We start from the raw sequence: 16,020 nt of genomic DNA on the forward strand, positions 1-16,020 counted from the left end.
CTTGTTATAATTATTTATTATAGGAGCCTAAGAGATTTTGTTTGTTAAAGGGATTTAATATCGTAAATTCAAATTGTAAATGTTTGCTACACGGCATCTAGTAACTGCGATTGCAAACTAAAAATGACTTTTCAGCGTCGTCTGCAACTACACACACGTGTATCTGTATCTAAGATCGTCCAGTGTCTAAGATCGATTAGATCGGCGTTTGTTCAGTGCTTCAGTGGTTACTTTTCAGTTATTTAATTGGCTTGCTTTGAAAAAATTGCTTAATCAAGAAAAGGTTCGTTAGTCCATTATCTCATAAATTGACTGAAGATGTCAGGTGGTGCTGGGAGGAACAATAGACCAGCCTCTTATTACGTTGATCGGGCCCTTATTCCCAGAGTCCAACGTTACTTAAAAGAAAATAGTCATAGAACTTATATAGATATAGAAGAAATGGCTGATGTACTTCAAAGGCAATACACTGATTACGGACGGAAGAAGAAAATTCCTTTTCGAAACTCTGTCAAGCAAGGTTTGTAACTTATCTCAATGAGAAGTAAAGCAGTTATTCAATGCAATCTATTGATAATCTTTTTCAGCATATGAAGACATTAGAATAACCCTGGAAGCCAAGGATGATGGCAGTGATTCAGATCCTTATGAAACCGCTAGAATAGCTGAAACCCCTGAGAGAAATGATACTGCCAATGAATCCCTGCGAAGTATGTACTCCAGTAACCGTACAGCAGAAGATTCAAAAATTGATGACATAATGGTGATTGATGTGCTCGGTGAACAAGAAATGGCACCACCACAAAGCACACCAATAAAAAAAGTAAAAACAGATTTATCCTTAGAATTAGTCAAGTACTCCTTATAATTTTCTTTTGTATTACAGAAAGTTGTTGTAAAGAGAAAGAAGGTTGATCCAGAAGCCCCTAGTGAAACCAAGAAAAAGTCCAAAACTGTTGTGTTCCAATCTGTTATCTCTACCACAAAATTCTCCGAAGTTGGCGGCAACGAAAAGTCCCTAAAAGTAACAGTTTTCTTAATGAATAAAATTATGGGGGTGTCATTAACTATTTGAAATTCGTCTCTAGGAAGTGCGCAAGCTTATTCTTCACATGAAGCATCCAGAAGTTTACCAACATTTAGGAATGTCACCACCAAGAGGATTTCTTCTTCACGGTCCGCCGGGCTGCGGTAAAACGTTGTTGGCTCATGCCATCGCCGGTGTAAGTCTTTATTTTATTGACTATACCATCCTTCACGTTTATAACCTTTTACATTGTAGGAACTAGAAATCCCTTTTTTCAAAGTTGCCGCTCCTGAGCTGGTTTCTGGTGTATCTGGTGAGTCTGAAGAGCAAATCCGTTTCCTGTTTGAACAAGCGACGTCTTCTGCTCCGTGTATAATATTTATCGACGAAATTGACGCCATCACACCAAAAAGAGAAACGGCTCAACGAGAGATGGAACGAAGGATTGTTGCCCAGCTTCTCACCTGCATGGATGGTAATAACCTTTGTATTTTTCACTTAAATTTCTGTAATACCATATCAATTTTATGAATACAGATCTTAGCAGTCGAGACAGAAATATTCCAGTTTTAGTGATTGGTGCTACCAACAGACCTGATGCCTTAGATCCTGCCTTAAGAAGAGCTGGCCGCTTCGACCGAGAAATATCACTTGGAATACCAGACCTCGCCGCAAGAGAGAAGATTCTCAAAGTGGTCTGCAAGAACCTTAGTCTAGCTTTGGATATGGACTTTAAGTTCTTGGCTTTGAACACACCGGGATACGTAGGAGCGGATATGCTTGCCTTGGCTTCCGAGGCCGGCATGATAGCTGTGAATAGGTACAAGGAAGATTTGGTATTCTGTTTTTCACTTCTCACCATAAGTTAATTATCTTTATAGAGCTTTCGGACGGATGGAGTCCATATATTTGGCTACTGCAGAAGCCAGCCCGACACCAGAGACAACGACAGAAGAGAAATCATGGCTGTGGCTTTGCCAACAGCCGGAATTTGGGGCTGAGCAGCTTCAAGGCATTTCAATCACGCTTGATGATTTTATCGCTGCTCTTAAATGTGTGCAGCCTTCTGCTCAGCGTGAAGGATTCGCTACCGTCCCAGATGTTACTTGGGAAAATGTGGGGGCTCTTTCACACGTCCGTCAAGAACTCCACTTGGCTATTTTGGTCAGTTTTTAAATATTTTTGGTTTTTATTTAGACGAATTTCTGTGTATACAGTTTTTTAATGGTACGTAGGCTCCAATTCGCTACGAGCAACATTACGAAGCTTTAGGACTCTCTAGTCCTTCAGGTGTTTTGCTTTGTGGCCCACCTGGTTGCGGCAAAACTTTGTTGGCAAAAGCCATCGCTAACGAGGCTGGAATCAACTTCATTTCGGTCAAAGGCCCAGAATTACTCAACATGGTAAATTAATGCTCTATATTTGTTCCGTAGTAAATTTTAATTATACTTTTTCGTTGAATATCAAAAGTACGTAGGAGAATCTGAACGAGCAGTCCGACAATGTTTCCAACGCGCCCGGAGTTCTGTTCCGTGTGTCATCTTCTTTGACGAACTCGACGCTCTTTGCCCAAGACGTTCTGAGCACGGCCATGAGGGTGGTGCCAGTCGCGTTGTTAATCAGCTGTTGACTGAGATGGACGGAATCGAATCACGTCGAGGGGTTTTTCTCATGGCTGCCACCAATCGGCCTGATATCATCGATCCAGCCGTCCTTCGACCTGGAAGACTTGACAAAATTCTCCACGTTGGATTCCCAACAGCCGAAGATCGGGTCGACATTCTCAGAGCTCTCACCAAGGTCTGGCTGGGAAATTATTTTATCTTCATTCAATGGATTCTTAATAATTAACTGCCAATTGTTTTCTAAACAGAATGGTACGAAGCCAAGTCTAGCCGCCGATGCCAACTTGATCGATATTGGTCTAGATCCAAGATTGGACGGTTATACAGGAGCTGATCTCTCCTCGTTGGTCAAGGAATCTGCCACCCAGGCCTTGCAAGAATTTGTATTTGGTCGTGGTGAGGCTGGGATCGATGTGGAGTTGGGTAATGTCTGTGTTCATCTACGTCACTTTCAGGCTGCCATCACTAAGATTCGTCCTTCAGTTAACGAAAAGGTAAGTGGTTTATATAGATGGAACAAGAATCAATTTGAAATATATCTTTTCTGCAGGATCGCAAACATTATGCAGGAATGTCCAATCGGTTGTGATTCTGCCAAGCTCACTATGACGACGAACAATTTGGGATGGAATTTCATATGCTAACTGATAACCTGCATCTTCCCTGTGTTATTTGACCTTGCACATTGCCGTGTTTTGACTGCGTGTCATTAAAATGGTTTCTAATTTTACATTTGTGTTTCCTTGTGCAAAATGGGGGATTTTCACTAAACGACTAGGTATGAATTTGATGTTGGTATGAATATTTGGCTCAAGTAATTCCATATTCCTCCGTGAAACGTAGATAATGATTGATGACGCAATACGTTTCGAAACGTCAATACCCTAAAGGGATTACTGTGGCTTTGTTTATCCTTGGACGTAAAATTTGTCCGCTAAACGCTAGCCGTAAAACAGCCGGGAGCCAATCAGGAAGTGAAGTTCCTACATATATCGATATCGTCTGGTGCATTTGTATGAGTCTGACCTTCATAGTTTCTTTGAGAGCGGTTTGCCGGTTTTTGATCTCCATGTCCCGCCCCTTCTGAAAAGGCCACATCGCAATCGATTCGCAAAACGGTGTTGTTGAATCCAGTATTGCGAAACAGGGTTAAAACTTGATTGTGAAAGTGAAATACCATTTTTTATTGAGCGAAAAATATTTTGGGTGTGTCTGAATTAAGTTGACGTTTTAGTGAAATCGAGCTCAAATTTGGGAACAAATTAAAAATCTGTCAAACTCGCTTAAAGCACTCTTTGTCCGGTAGGGTTGGGAGAGGATAAGAAAAATCAAGGTTTTCAAACTTTCTCTTTGAAATAGAAGCGTTTCTAGAATCTCGCTTCATAAGGGACTAGAGCGTCCAGCGTGCCGTAACGGTGTTCAAAGACCCTCCAGCACTGAATATCTTTTTGTCCCCTTTCAGTCTTCTGTAGTCGTCTGCTAGACGCTGTCATTTTCTTCCTTCTTCTTCAACAGTTCGTCACGTTGAATTGAAAACTATTTAGCAGTGCAAAAATTAGATTTAAACCTAATCTAGTGGTTAAAATGGATATCATTTTTAACCTTCAAAGTACAAATCGTCTTTCAACTCTCATTGCTTTACGCTGTGCTATTTTTGCTGATTTTATTATTGGCTTTTTAAAGGACGGAAGTTGCTGGGGGAAATTGCTGTTGAAATTCTGCAATATTTAGATGTTAATGATTTGAATGCAGCGGAAAGAGTGTCTACAATTTGGAGAGAAGCAGTAATTAGTGGAAAGTTATGGGAAAAGCTTTTTAAGAAAAATGTAAGCTCATATTTGGCACACTATTCCCAATGCTTGTATCTTAGCCATATCCATCTGTGTTACATTGTGAATCTCTCGTGTAATATTGGTCAATACTAAACTTTTGAAATTTTTCCATGTGTTTTCCAGATTGTGTTGCATCCACCATGGAAGAAAATGAACAGTATTATAGGAAAGCAGAAGATTAATTCAAACTCCCCGTTTATCTCAGAAGAAGATGATGCTGATGAGCAGTACTTTTGCAATGAACAAATGTTTTACAAGAAAATGTGTCTTACAATTGCTGACTCACTAGATGTAAGTTGACTGTTCATGTTCTAATTAGGATTACATCTAACTTTATGTCTGAAATTATTGTAGATTCTTGAGAAAAACTGGGTAACAGGAAACTATCAAGAAGAAATAGTCCTCCGAGGACCTGTTATTGGCCCTGTCAATTCAATCACATTCCTCATGGATGAGAAACATATTGTTCGTCATGTGGATTCTGAGAAAACATTTCAGTTCTTCAACAGGTGGTCTCTTGAATTGGAAGAGGTATGAAACATAATTGCTATAATCTACTCGTTAAACAAATCAAATGTAACAATTTGTTTCTTTCAGACCATTCCGTCTCGTACCGATGTACTCGGAAATAACCATCTGCATTGTTTTGTAACGTGTTTTGACTTCAGCGATGAGCTTCTTGCAGTTGGATATGGAAATGGATTGGTGGACGTAATAGGAAGGAAATCGATTGAAACGGTAAATTTTTAATTCTTATTGAAAAGTTGGCATAACGTTTAATTGTTGCAATTATTACACAGCTCCACACGTTTCGGGATTTCGATTGGCCTTACGATCACAGCTTTGATGAAGACGATGCATATAATTTTGCCACAGAGAAAGTAATTCTTAGTCCCAAGCAACAGTTTCTTCTTTCCTATTTGGTAATATTAGGGTTGTTAAGTGTTCTACATAGATGGTTTATGTCACATTTATTTTTATTTCTTGTCAAATAGTATACAGCAACATCATATTTTCTCACATTGAGGAAAATTAAAAGTGTCAAAGAAATGACTATTGCTCATCAACTGCAACTAGACGAAAATGTGGAAGAATTAGTCAATTTGTACATGGACGACTTTTACACCGTCCTTTTTATTCGCTCAAGAACTAACCGAGGTCCGTCCGAAGAAATGTTTGAAATTCGCTCAACCGAGTCCTTCACTCCGCTCCACTCCTTTCCAGTTCAAGGTATTGTATCTGCTTACCATTATCTTAATGGATTACTCGTCATAGGAAAGCGCATAGGAAACAGTCAATTCTTAAGGTAACACCAAATTCGCCATTTTAACCATTGAAAGCCTAAATAACGTTCGCCATTTATTCAAGGGTTTGGGATGCCAAAACTGGTGTGTCAATTTGGAATGTCAACCTTGACAAAGAGAAAATAGTCGACCTTCGGTATGTTTTACGACTTGCATGGTTGAGGGGAATGCCCATGAATAACTCAAAATCTTTATTATTAGGATTATTTCTGACAAGTATATTGTTAGCGTTAACGATCATGGTGAGTTGAAGCAATGGGATCTACACACAGTGCTCGACCACGCTGTGCCAGCCGACCAAGCCTTTCTACACAGGATAGGTAGCTCCAAGAACCTGAGCTCTTGTGTCGGTGGAGGTATGGTGGCAGACGAATATCAAGTCGTGTTGTTTGGTTTTTTCCGCACGGCACCCATCAAAGGCCAAAAGGAGAGTCCAATCATTGTGTCGTTGGATTTCATGAAGGGTCAGAATCGTGTTAAAAAACCTTTGCCACAGCTTTATTGAGCTTTACCACCTAACTGAATTTTTTATAACCACTCTCAATTATCGACCATTTTCGACTTCCGTCTTTCAATATTCACATTGTTTTTATTCGACTTTCATTTTTCCGATATCAAGTAGCCACTACCTCCCAAATGATGGTTCGTAAATAACTACATGTAAGCGGTGAAGTTTAAATAAACAGCTTTCATTGGATTTGATTTGTGTAAGACAATTAAAATATTTTGAATTGGGTAGTTAAATTTTCAAATAAGTGCAAGTGGTTTTTAAAAATAATGTTTGAGTTGCTAATGAAGTGAAAATAAGTTACAGGGAAACGTTTCACCATAACCGTTAAACTTATTCTACAAATTACTGTAAATAGTTAATGCCTAAAGTTATTAATTTTTAAAAATTCTTACATTTGGTGATTCAAAGAGATACATTTACATCCAATGCAACACAATCAAAACGTTTTAACTTGTTTTTACTTCCAATTCCACACATGAGGCAGTCATCTCTATTTTGCAGTGAACATACCAATGCTTTCCAATTACAAAGACTTTCTACTAGATTGACCTTTTTAAGAAGTGATGTATTACATCCGATGCAAAAAAACACATTTCAACCATTTTCTCATGAAACCTGCAACTTTACGATCCACACATCAAACAGTCATCTCTATTCTGTAGCGAACATACCATTGCCTCCCGATTTCTTTTCTCTTCATCGTTCCCATTCGTAGCATCAGCTGAATTATCGACCCCATTCACTTTTTTCAACTTTGATTTATCAACAGTGAACTGAATGGCACTAGCAGCAGGCTTTGTTCTTAGATAATACATGCCCGTTTTAAGTCCCTGTGAAAATAAAGAAACCACGATTAAGTAAAAGCATCTAGTTAAGTTTATAGCGCATTACCAATTTCCACGAGTAAAAGTGCATTGAAGTCAACTTTCCGTAATTAGCCTCGGCAATGTGAATATTTAATGACTGACTTTGATCAATAAAAGCACCTCGATCTGCAGCCATTTTGATGACAATTCGCTGTGGAATTTCCCAAACTGTCTTGTACAAAGCTTTCAAATCATCTGGTATGCTATCAATATTCTGTTAAACGATCACAAAGAAACATGAACAAATGATTAATTAATTAATTAATAAAATACGGAAATTTTTAACATACTTGAATGGAACCATTGTTGGCGATAATACCGTTCTTCACGTCTTCATTCCACAACCCTCCTTCAGTTAAATCTCGAAGTAAATGATGATTCACGACCTACGATACATTCAAATTTAATGCTCAAACAAACATTTAAAATAACAAATTTTAAAAGGAATTTACCTGGAATTCTCCCGACAAGACCCTACGGACATAAATATTGGAAGTGTACGCTTCAATCGATTCATTATTTCCCAGAATGTGCGCAGTTGAAGCTGTGGGCATAGGTGCCAATAAAAGCGAATTCCGCAGTCCATGCTCGGCAATCTTTTTCTTCAATGCAGCCCAATCCCACAAATCGGTAGGTGTAACTCCCCACATGTCGTACTGCAGAATCTATTAAAGAAAGACAAAACAGTTACTTAAAACAAACTGAAACGTTAACAATAAAAATCACTCACCCCTTTGCTGACAGGGCATCCGGGGTAACTTTCATATGTACCCAACTGTTCAGCGAGCTCACACGAAGCTTCCAAAGCGCCGTAATAAATGGTTTCGAAAATGTGTTTGTTTAGCAATTGCGCCTCTTCACTGTCAAATGGGTAGCGCATCAGAATAAAAGCATCCGCCAAGCCTTGAACTCCAATTCCAATTGGACGGTGACGAAAATTCGAACGTTTGGCCTAAAAAAATAGACTTTCAAATGATGAAAACTCGTCGTAATATAACATTAGGAATCTTACTTCAGGGACAGGATAATAGTTGATTTCGATGATTTTGTTGAGATTGCGTGTTAACACTTTGGTTACTTCCTTCAATTTCGGGATATCAAAAGTCTTGTCTGGCTTAACAAACATGTTCAATGCAATCGAACCCAAATTGCAAACTGCGACCTGAAGAGTTACAAGACACATTTACATTTAATTCTTTCTAGAATTTGCTTTGTTAAACTATGCTACCTCTTCTGGAGAGCTGTATTCCACAATCTCTGTGCACAAATTGCTGCATTTGATGGTACCCAAATTCTGTTGATTCGACTTGCGGTTGCAGGCATCCTTGTACAAGATGTAAGGAGTGCCAGTTTCAATTTGCGATTCAATTACAGCAAACCACAACTGTTGAGCTTTCACTTTACGCCTGTACATACCACTTTCTTCATATCTAAATTGAAAAATTTAAATTAAAAAGGGAAAATAAATGCCATTAATTTACACACAGAGCACACAGAACATGTGATGAATTTAATAATGTTAGATTTTGTACACACTTGGTATATAGGGCTTCGAACTCTTCTCCCCAAGTGTCAGCCAATCCTGGGCATTCATGAGGACACATCAGTGACCAATCGCCATCAGATTCAACACGTCGCATGAACAGGTCGGGAATCCACAGGGCATAAAATAAATCACGTGCACGATTTTCTTCTTTGCCGGTATTTTTCTTCAAATCGAGAAAATCGAACACATCAGAATGCCAAGGCTCCAAGTAGATTGCAAATGCTCCAGGACGCTGTGTGATCCGAGTTCAGAAAATAAAACAGCATTAGCTCATGCAACTTTTTCTCTCCATTCTTGAATCTTTTACCTTATTTCCACCTTGGTCTACATAACGAGCTGTGTTGTTGAACACGCGAAGCATTGGGACTAAACCATTGGAAATTCCATTTGTTCCTGCAATATAACTTCCTGTAGCGCGAATGCAGTGGACGTTAAGACCAATACCACCAGCAGATTTGGAGATAATGGCACATTGCTTCAAAGTTTCATAAATTCCATCAATACTGTCATCTTTCATGGTAAGAAGAAAGCAACTGATAAAAAAAAATCCATTAATACACTGTAAAATAATTTAATAAGCTATAGTCAATGTTGTTATGTTACCTTGATAGCTGAGGTCTTGGTGTAGCAGCATAAAACAGGGTGGGAGAAGCATGAGTGAACCACTTTTCCGACAGCAAATTGTACGTTTCAATGGCAGCGTCAATATCCTCCCCATGAATACCGACTGACACTCTCATCATCAAGTGCTGCGGACGTTCCACTGGTTTTCCATCGATTTTCAACAAGTAGGATTTCTCTAAAGTCTATTAGTTGAATAGAGAAACAACTTAGAAAATGATTTCACTATTAAAGAACATCACAAACCTTGAATCCAAAGTAATTGAAGTTGAAGTCTCTGTCATAGATCATAGCAGAGTTGAGTTTTTCCGAATACTTCATAATAATTCCATGGTGGAAATCAGATATCATTGGAGTGCATTTCTTGGTTATCTTGTTCTTCATGTTGTACAGATCATCAATCACCTCTGAATTTATGAATGATCATTTAGATTCATATTTAGAGACTAGAACATCATATTATGAATTCATACCAGAAAAAACCTTTTTGGTTTCTTTATGAAGGTTAGAAACAGCTATGCGTGCAGCTAGGATGGCATAATCTGGATGTTTAGTGGTCATTGTTGCAGCTGTTTCAGCAGCAAGATTGTCCAATTCGACAGTTGTAACACCAGGATATAGACCATTAATTACCTTCATGGTAATAGCGGTCTGCACAAAATAAGTCATTGATCAGTACATCATGTCACAATCTTACAGCTAACAATACATACTGGGTCAACAAAATCCAAATTAAGCCCATAACATAGCTTTTGGATTCTCGATGTTATTTTGTCGAAGTGAACATCTTCTTGCCTTCCACCTAAATTCAATTGAAACTAAGTTAACACCTTAAAATTCAAACGATAATATATTCATTTAAAATTAATTGAAACTATCACAACATACCGCGTTTCAATACAAACATCTTCTTGGATCCTACCCCAACCATTTTGAAGCTGGATTATATTTTATATTACAATGGACAGAAAAGTACTGCTCGATTTACAGAATAAAACACCGATGACATAAAAAGAATTGCCTCAAAAAGTCAAATTGCGTTGAGACAGCAATGACTGTGATGCACGAAAGGGAAAGGACAACTGTCGAAACTTCTGGCACAGTTCCCCCAGAATTACGTTGAAATTACGTCATGATTCCGCCATGCTTTGTGGCCCTTCGCGCCAAAACAAAAAACATAGTAGTATGATTAATTATTAGATAACAAATTAATTAAATTATGTTTACTTGTGATTGTGATTTAAAGAAAAATTAAAAAAAATCCATCGATATATATTTTCAGGACTTTTAATTTCTTATTTCGTAAAAAATGTCTTCATGTTTTAGTGGGCTGTGGCAACAAAAACAATGCAGCCTTGCATTTTTACGGCAGACGACGTTATTGAGTGTGATCTTCGATCTCTGGGAAATTGAAATTTTTCAAGTTAGGCTAATTTAGTTGATATCCATATCTCTTTCCATTTAATGACTATCAAGTTTCAAGTCTTCTTTACTCTTAATTTATGTATTCTAAAAATAATATTCCAAAAGTACCAGTGCCTTAAAAATCATTTGTAATAGCTTAATTGTTGAAAATGAATTTGAGGCTGAGGCTAGCTTCTGCACTACATCTGTTTCTATTTTATTCTTGAAACATTTTAAGGTTAATTTTCATCACGTTGTTGGTTGTAAAAGACGATTAAATTTATTGATCTATCATAGAATACTCCGCGATAAATCCAGGAATGTCGTGCATGTAAGCATCTGATTGAAAACGTACCGATAACTTATTTCCCTGTGAAACAGTTACAGGTGGTACTATTCGACCGCTGTGAATCATAACGATCGGATTGGAGAGCGCCGGATCAACGACCTAATTGTAAATCAATCAACTGTAATTAAATTTTGTAAAATGGAATTATTTTAACCAGAAATGCCATTATACAGTGACGGTGTCTCTGCCCGGTTCGGTCGTGAAATTGGTGAACTGAAGTATGACCTTTTGATCCAACGGAGCCACAATTTCCCACAGACAATCGACGTTGTTATCGTAGTAGTGCGGATCCGCCGGAAATCCGGGACTGGCAATCGTGCCACTAGGAAACGTTAGTGAACCACCACACTCTTGTTTCTTTTCCTGCAATAACTTTTATTTGTTTTTAAACGTTATTTTGACAGATTTAACTCAACTACCGTGTAATAACGCAACTTGAATCCCTTTTCACTCTGGCCCCTAAGAGATGTGAATTGTATCAACATTTTATCGGTTTTAGACGTGATCCATGGGTAGAAATATTCATGGCCGCTCCAATCGAGCATCACCGGTGAGCTGGTGGTGGCCCCATCGTAAAACTTGATTGGTTTTCCAACATCTCAAGGTACTTGGAAACAATTAAAATCCTTATAAATTAGAGATACCGTAAGACGATCGAATCCAGTTTTCGTGGTGAAATTGCCCATAAAATAGACTATAATCCGGTAATTAAATTCAGGTGCTTGGATGAGCCAACGGCAATCGACGTAATCGTCGTACTCGAGCGGATAGTTGGGTGAGCTAATGTAGCCATTGGCATCAGTCAATATCACGTAATTCAAACCTTGAATGTCCAACACCTCTCCATTAATTTTTAAAAATGTAACACAATTAATTTGAGTAAATACCAGTGACCAAGTGAGACACCGCGACAACAATGACGTAAGCTGCAATTGAGCACCGCATTGTGCGATAAGTTTTCCTGACACACTGTGATTGAAACTGTACAAATTCCATCGAGGATGTATGGTAATGACTGATAAGGTGTTTCCTTGGCAACGCACCTGAAACTGAGGTTAACTTTGAACTGATTAAAGAGAATAAAGGTCTTGAATGTATTTCAAATCACTCTGCTTACACATCTGAATTTACTCGAGAGTTTAGGCAAGTCTAGATTAAATCACTTTAAAACATTGTTCTATTGTTTAATTCACTTTTTCAGAGATCCACAGGATTACGAGTTTCAAGAGTGAAGGAGATGGTTGGCTTCAGCCCAGTGCGGTGATGTCCCCTTTCCGGAATATTGGCAATCATCCAATCCAGGAGAGAGTGGCCACGAGTGATGGTGCCCCAGATGGTCTCGCTGGATTTCTTGATTTCTTTTCCGCCCTCCATGACACCGGAATTATCCTTGAGGAAGAAGATGCATTTCACTTTGGAGAGTCTTCCGTCTTCGTCGAATGTGGGCTCCATCGCAGCGTCCAGTTTCGCCAATTGCTCATCTCCAATCAGCTCCAATTTCAATGGATCGGCGTAGATCATCACTTCCGATTCGAACGGCTGGAAGTCGCTGTGGTGACATTCCAGCACACAGAAGGACTCTGGTTTGAACTTTTGACACACAAAAATTCAAATTCATTCGTGTAATAATAGAAATCTGGACTTACCTCCGGTTCGCCGAAAATTTGGAATTCCCTGGGCATGCGGAAGCAGTACTCCCCTAGAGCCTGGACGAATTTGTGCTGGATAACAAACGGCGTGGACATGACGTGAACTTCACCCAAATCATTTTCGCCGATTTTGAATGAAAACACGAACGGACAGCGATGGTAATCAAATACAACATTCACATTATTGTTTGGCTGCTCCTCGACTGGCGCTTCCGCTTCCGTTCTGCAGAAAAACAGGAAATTGGTAGATAATTCGGATGTTAAATTTAATCTTGTATAATTACGCAGGTGCGACGTTCATCTTCTTCAATTGGGCCAGTTGCAGGGCGTAGGTGTTGAGAGGCAACTCGTCAATCGCCCAGCCGGCGCAAGCATCCCGGCAGGTTTTGCATTCGTCTTTCTTACACGCTTTCCCAGTCTTGAGTAACATATTAATGACATTATTTTCCGTGAAATAACTTGAATAATATAGTTAACTTTTTATTTACTTTCAGACATTGGAGGCAAACGGTCGCCAGGGGATGCGATGGACATTTCAGTAATTTCGGTTCGTGTTCTACAGCGTCGAATGGCACCCAGCATTCACGGCAAAGACTCAGGTCGACAGAAGATTCCGACATTCTCATTCTCTCAGAGGTTGGATCCAAACTGATGGTCATCCTAAGTTACTGTACTAACAAAATATGCACTGACGTTGGAGCTTCGTTAGATTCTTGTATCCGGACGTCGATGGATCTACGCAGAAATACAATTCGGAGATTGATTTCCCAAAGGACAATTCGTGGTAAAATTATAGTTTTGGCCATTATCTAGAACCACAAGTAACATTCTTTTTCTGAAATGTTGAAGTGCGATTGTGAATTTAATTGTATTTTATTTTGTAGGACGCAGGACAATGGCTTGCGCTTGCGAACAGAAGGAAATAGTCAAAACCAATCAAGCATTTCTCCATGGTAACACATTTTATTATTTAAAAAAAAAAACAGTCGGATAGAAAAATTGGAACTGTACAATTACACGATTAAATTCGTTCGCATTCAGGGACGTTATAAGGCCAGTCGCACCGCAATGTTTTCACCCAGTAAACTGTTCCAGTTGAGCAGCTCTGCGTATTACGTAAGAAAGTTACTTTTTACAGTTAAAATTTAAATAGACTAATTATTATTTACCTTCTGGAAGACATTTCCATGAGCACAAATGTAGAATTTAGAAGAGCACTTGGAAGATGGATCTCCGTAGTTGCCATCCGCTTTGCCATTGCAATTAAATGTTGGTAGCCTTTCTGTAATTCGATACCTCTCTGATAATTCTTATGAATCCCAGCCTATTTGACTTGTATTTACCGCTCGATTCGTTGCCAGCGATTAACTCGGTGCTCATCATTTTCGCAAATCGCCTCGTAATTTCCATCGAACTATTCTTGGTTTCTGTAATTCAATAATTCATTTTCACTCATTTTCTTTTAGCTACTAGTCTACTCACAAGTTTTATACCTGTCAACTCTTTTCTTAAATTTACAATGGTAGCCTTGGTTTCTGTGAACGAAAGGGAAAATTTAATTCACGCAGATATAGTCAAGGTGAATTATGATACTATACATACCGTTCAGTTCCCTTGTTAAAGCGGCGGTTGTTTCTACAAATTTTTGCAAAGCAGCTGCAAATTATACAAGTGTTGATGATGTTAACAGTCAAACAATTTGTCAACATCTCAAATATTATTACCGGCTACTTCTTTTCTTAAATCCCCAGCAACAGTGATTTTCGTTTCCGCCAGACGCATCAAAGATTCCGTCGAACGTCTGGATATTTCTGCACAGTAACAACTATAAAAATCAGGTAAACCTTGGATAAAGTTTTATTTTTTACCATAAACATCTTGATTTTGATTTCTACTTCCGTTAAAGCTGCCCTTGAATTCTGGAAAACAAATTCAAATTATGTAACGCCCCTCAACAATTTGAATTTTCCATACAACGACGAGTTACCGTTCAATTCCGTTCGCAAAATTCCAACCGCCAATTTCATTTCTGCCATTCAAGTAAAATTTACGTAACCTGTAGCGAAAGCTGATAATTAATTTTCTACTACCGTTTAATTCTTTTTTCAAATCAGAATTTTTGGCGGTAAGTTCAATCCAGTCATCGGCCGTGGGGGCCGAATCTTGAACGAAATGGATGTCGTGCAGTGGTGCCGTGCCAAACGTCTGAGAAGTCTGCGACGACGGACTGTAAACCAATTTCAAATTGTCGAACTGATCCGGATGGGTCCGCATGTCGTTGGCCAGCTGATGGCAATCCTTTAGCATCAAACACGAAATGCTGAACCACATGGATTGCTGGAACGGCAGCCAATCAGTGGACAATTTGTAGAGCGTCTGCTCCGTCGCGCTGGCCAGTGCGACTTTCTCGAACGGAACAACTCGCACTCGATCGGCCGTTACCTGCCGCCGGAAGAATTCCGCCAAGTATTGCACCACTCGACTCTGGACTTTGTCGTTCCACATTTCTATCCGGAAGCGCATCTCGTTCTGATTGGCCATTTCGTTGAAGGAGGTGGTTGCACTTTTGCCGTCCAGCTGGGCGATGGGTGAGTAGAAATAACATTTGTCGTCCGTCTTCAACTTGTTGTTGTCCACCTGCTCGTAAATGTTGAGACGAAAATTGCCGTAGGGCACGGAAACCAGGATGCGATTGGAAATCTTTAGCCATGACGTAAAACAATCTGATTGGCTCGAAACACTTACGATTAAAATTGTTACGAATAAAATTGGGCAATGTGCCATTCTTATCAATGTAGAGAAAGGAGCTACCGTTTTCTAGGATGGTCTAATTGTTAGTGACAAATATCTAAAAAAAGAATTAATTAATCATCAAATTCATTTTTTAAGATTTAAATATTTAAATCAAACCACACCCAGACTACAAGCATGGCCTTCGGGACATCCGGGAAATGCTCAGTGGTCAGGAAGAGATTAAACTAATTTAAAAAATGATTATTAGATATCTAATCAGCGGGAAAAGTGGGTTTATTTGAAAATGTTATCGTTTTGGATAATGGAAAAATATGTGTGATTGCATTAAATTGCGCGTCAACTCGGTCCGTTAACCTTTTAGAGAAGAACCCGGTGGCATCGATTGGCCCTGAAATCCTAATAAGTTGGAGCTGTTTGCATTTTATGTTACTATAAGTCAAGTTGTCACTGAATATAAAATTCAGACTTGTCATAAAATGATTTCGACACCACTCCTACAGATTAACATTTTATTGCATTTTTGTTTCGCCGG

The 16,020-nt window shown here is 39.0% G+C and overlaps 6 protein-coding genes across 6 annotated transcripts; 2 read left to right on the top strand and 4 right to left on the bottom strand.

Moving 5' to 3' along the window:
• Positions 1-128: 128 nt before the first annotated feature.
• Positions 129-3,382, top strand: LOC124326076 (nuclear valosin-containing protein-like). The gene is made up of 11 exons (XM_046784689.1): positions 129-520; positions 588-823; positions 887-1,024; positions 1,089-1,223; positions 1,283-1,502; positions 1,565-1,847; positions 1,909-2,191; positions 2,263-2,430; positions 2,498-2,827; positions 2,901-3,146; positions 3,203-3,382. The coding sequence occupies exons 1-11, from the start codon at positions 319-321 to the stop codon at positions 3,239-3,241; spliced, it is 2,280 nt and encodes a 759-aa protein (XP_046640645.1). The 5' UTR covers positions 129-318; the 3' UTR covers positions 3,242-3,382.
• Positions 3,383-3,995: 613 nt separating this feature from the next.
• LOC124326177 (F-box/WD repeat-containing protein 11-like) lies at positions 3,996-6,485 on the top strand. The gene is made up of 9 exons (XM_046784865.1): positions 3,996-4,261; positions 4,336-4,478; positions 4,608-4,775; positions 4,839-5,015; positions 5,082-5,222; positions 5,285-5,407; positions 5,480-5,790; positions 5,853-5,924; positions 5,990-6,485. The coding sequence occupies exons 1-9, from the start codon at positions 4,237-4,239 to the stop codon at positions 6,291-6,293; spliced, it is 1,464 nt and encodes a 487-aa protein (XP_046640821.1). The 5' UTR covers positions 3,996-4,236; the 3' UTR covers positions 6,294-6,485.
• Positions 6,486-6,843: 358 nt separating this feature from the next.
• On the bottom strand, positions 6,844-10,438 carry LOC124326066 (ribonucleoside-diphosphate reductase large subunit-like). Its single transcript, XM_046784675.1, has 14 exons — positions 10,221-10,438; positions 10,046-10,134; positions 9,806-9,983; positions 9,579-9,739; positions 9,315-9,517; positions 9,019-9,244; positions 8,702-8,943; positions 8,394-8,595; positions 8,178-8,327; positions 7,896-8,117; positions 7,618-7,830; positions 7,456-7,551; positions 7,191-7,379; positions 6,844-7,129 (listed from the first exon to the last, which is right to left on the bottom strand). The coding sequence occupies exons 1-14, from the start codon at positions 10,261-10,263 to the stop codon at positions 6,923-6,925; spliced, it is 2,421 nt and encodes an 806-aa protein (XP_046640631.1). The 5' UTR covers positions 10,264-10,438; the 3' UTR covers positions 6,844-6,922.
• Positions 10,439-10,936: 498 nt separating this feature from the next.
• On the bottom strand, positions 10,937-12,081 carry LOC124326442 (neuropilin-2-like). Its single transcript, XM_046785273.1, has 5 exons — positions 11,973-12,081; positions 11,730-11,908; positions 11,505-11,663; positions 11,257-11,448; positions 10,937-11,184 (listed from the first exon to the last, which is right to left on the bottom strand). Exons 1-5 carry the CDS (start codon positions 12,079-12,081, stop codon positions 11,017-11,019), a joined length of 807 nt encoding a protein of 268 aa, XP_046641229.1. The 3' UTR covers positions 10,937-11,016.
• A 201-nt stretch (positions 12,082-12,282) lies between these two features.
• Positions 12,283-13,393, bottom strand: LOC124327751. Its single transcript, XM_046786747.1, has 4 exons — positions 13,223-13,393; positions 13,019-13,152; positions 12,732-12,957; positions 12,283-12,675 (listed from the first exon to the last, which is right to left on the bottom strand). The coding sequence occupies exons 1-4, from the start codon at positions 13,391-13,393 to the stop codon at positions 12,283-12,285; spliced, it is 924 nt and encodes a 307-aa protein (XP_046642703.1).
• A 356-nt stretch (positions 13,394-13,749) lies between these two features.
• On the bottom strand, positions 13,750-15,993 carry LOC124326229. Its single transcript, XM_046784943.1, has 9 exons — positions 14,825-15,993; positions 14,722-14,763; positions 14,603-14,653; positions 14,459-14,545; positions 14,337-14,390; positions 14,228-14,269; positions 14,078-14,161; positions 13,904-14,016; positions 13,750-13,839 (listed from the first exon to the last, which is right to left on the bottom strand). The coding sequence occupies exons 1-9, from the start codon at positions 15,516-15,518 to the stop codon at positions 13,756-13,758; spliced, it is 1,251 nt and encodes a 416-aa protein (XP_046640899.1). The 5' UTR covers positions 15,519-15,993; the 3' UTR covers positions 13,750-13,755.
• Positions 15,994-16,020: the final 27 nt, after the last annotated feature.

This window comes from Daphnia pulicaria, chromosome 2 (assembly GCF_021234035.1).
Source record: "Daphnia pulicaria isolate SC F1-1A chromosome 2, SC_F0-13Bv2, whole genome shotgun sequence".
Taxonomy (NCBI): domain Eukaryota; kingdom Metazoa; phylum Arthropoda; class Branchiopoda; order Diplostraca; family Daphniidae; genus Daphnia; species Daphnia pulicaria.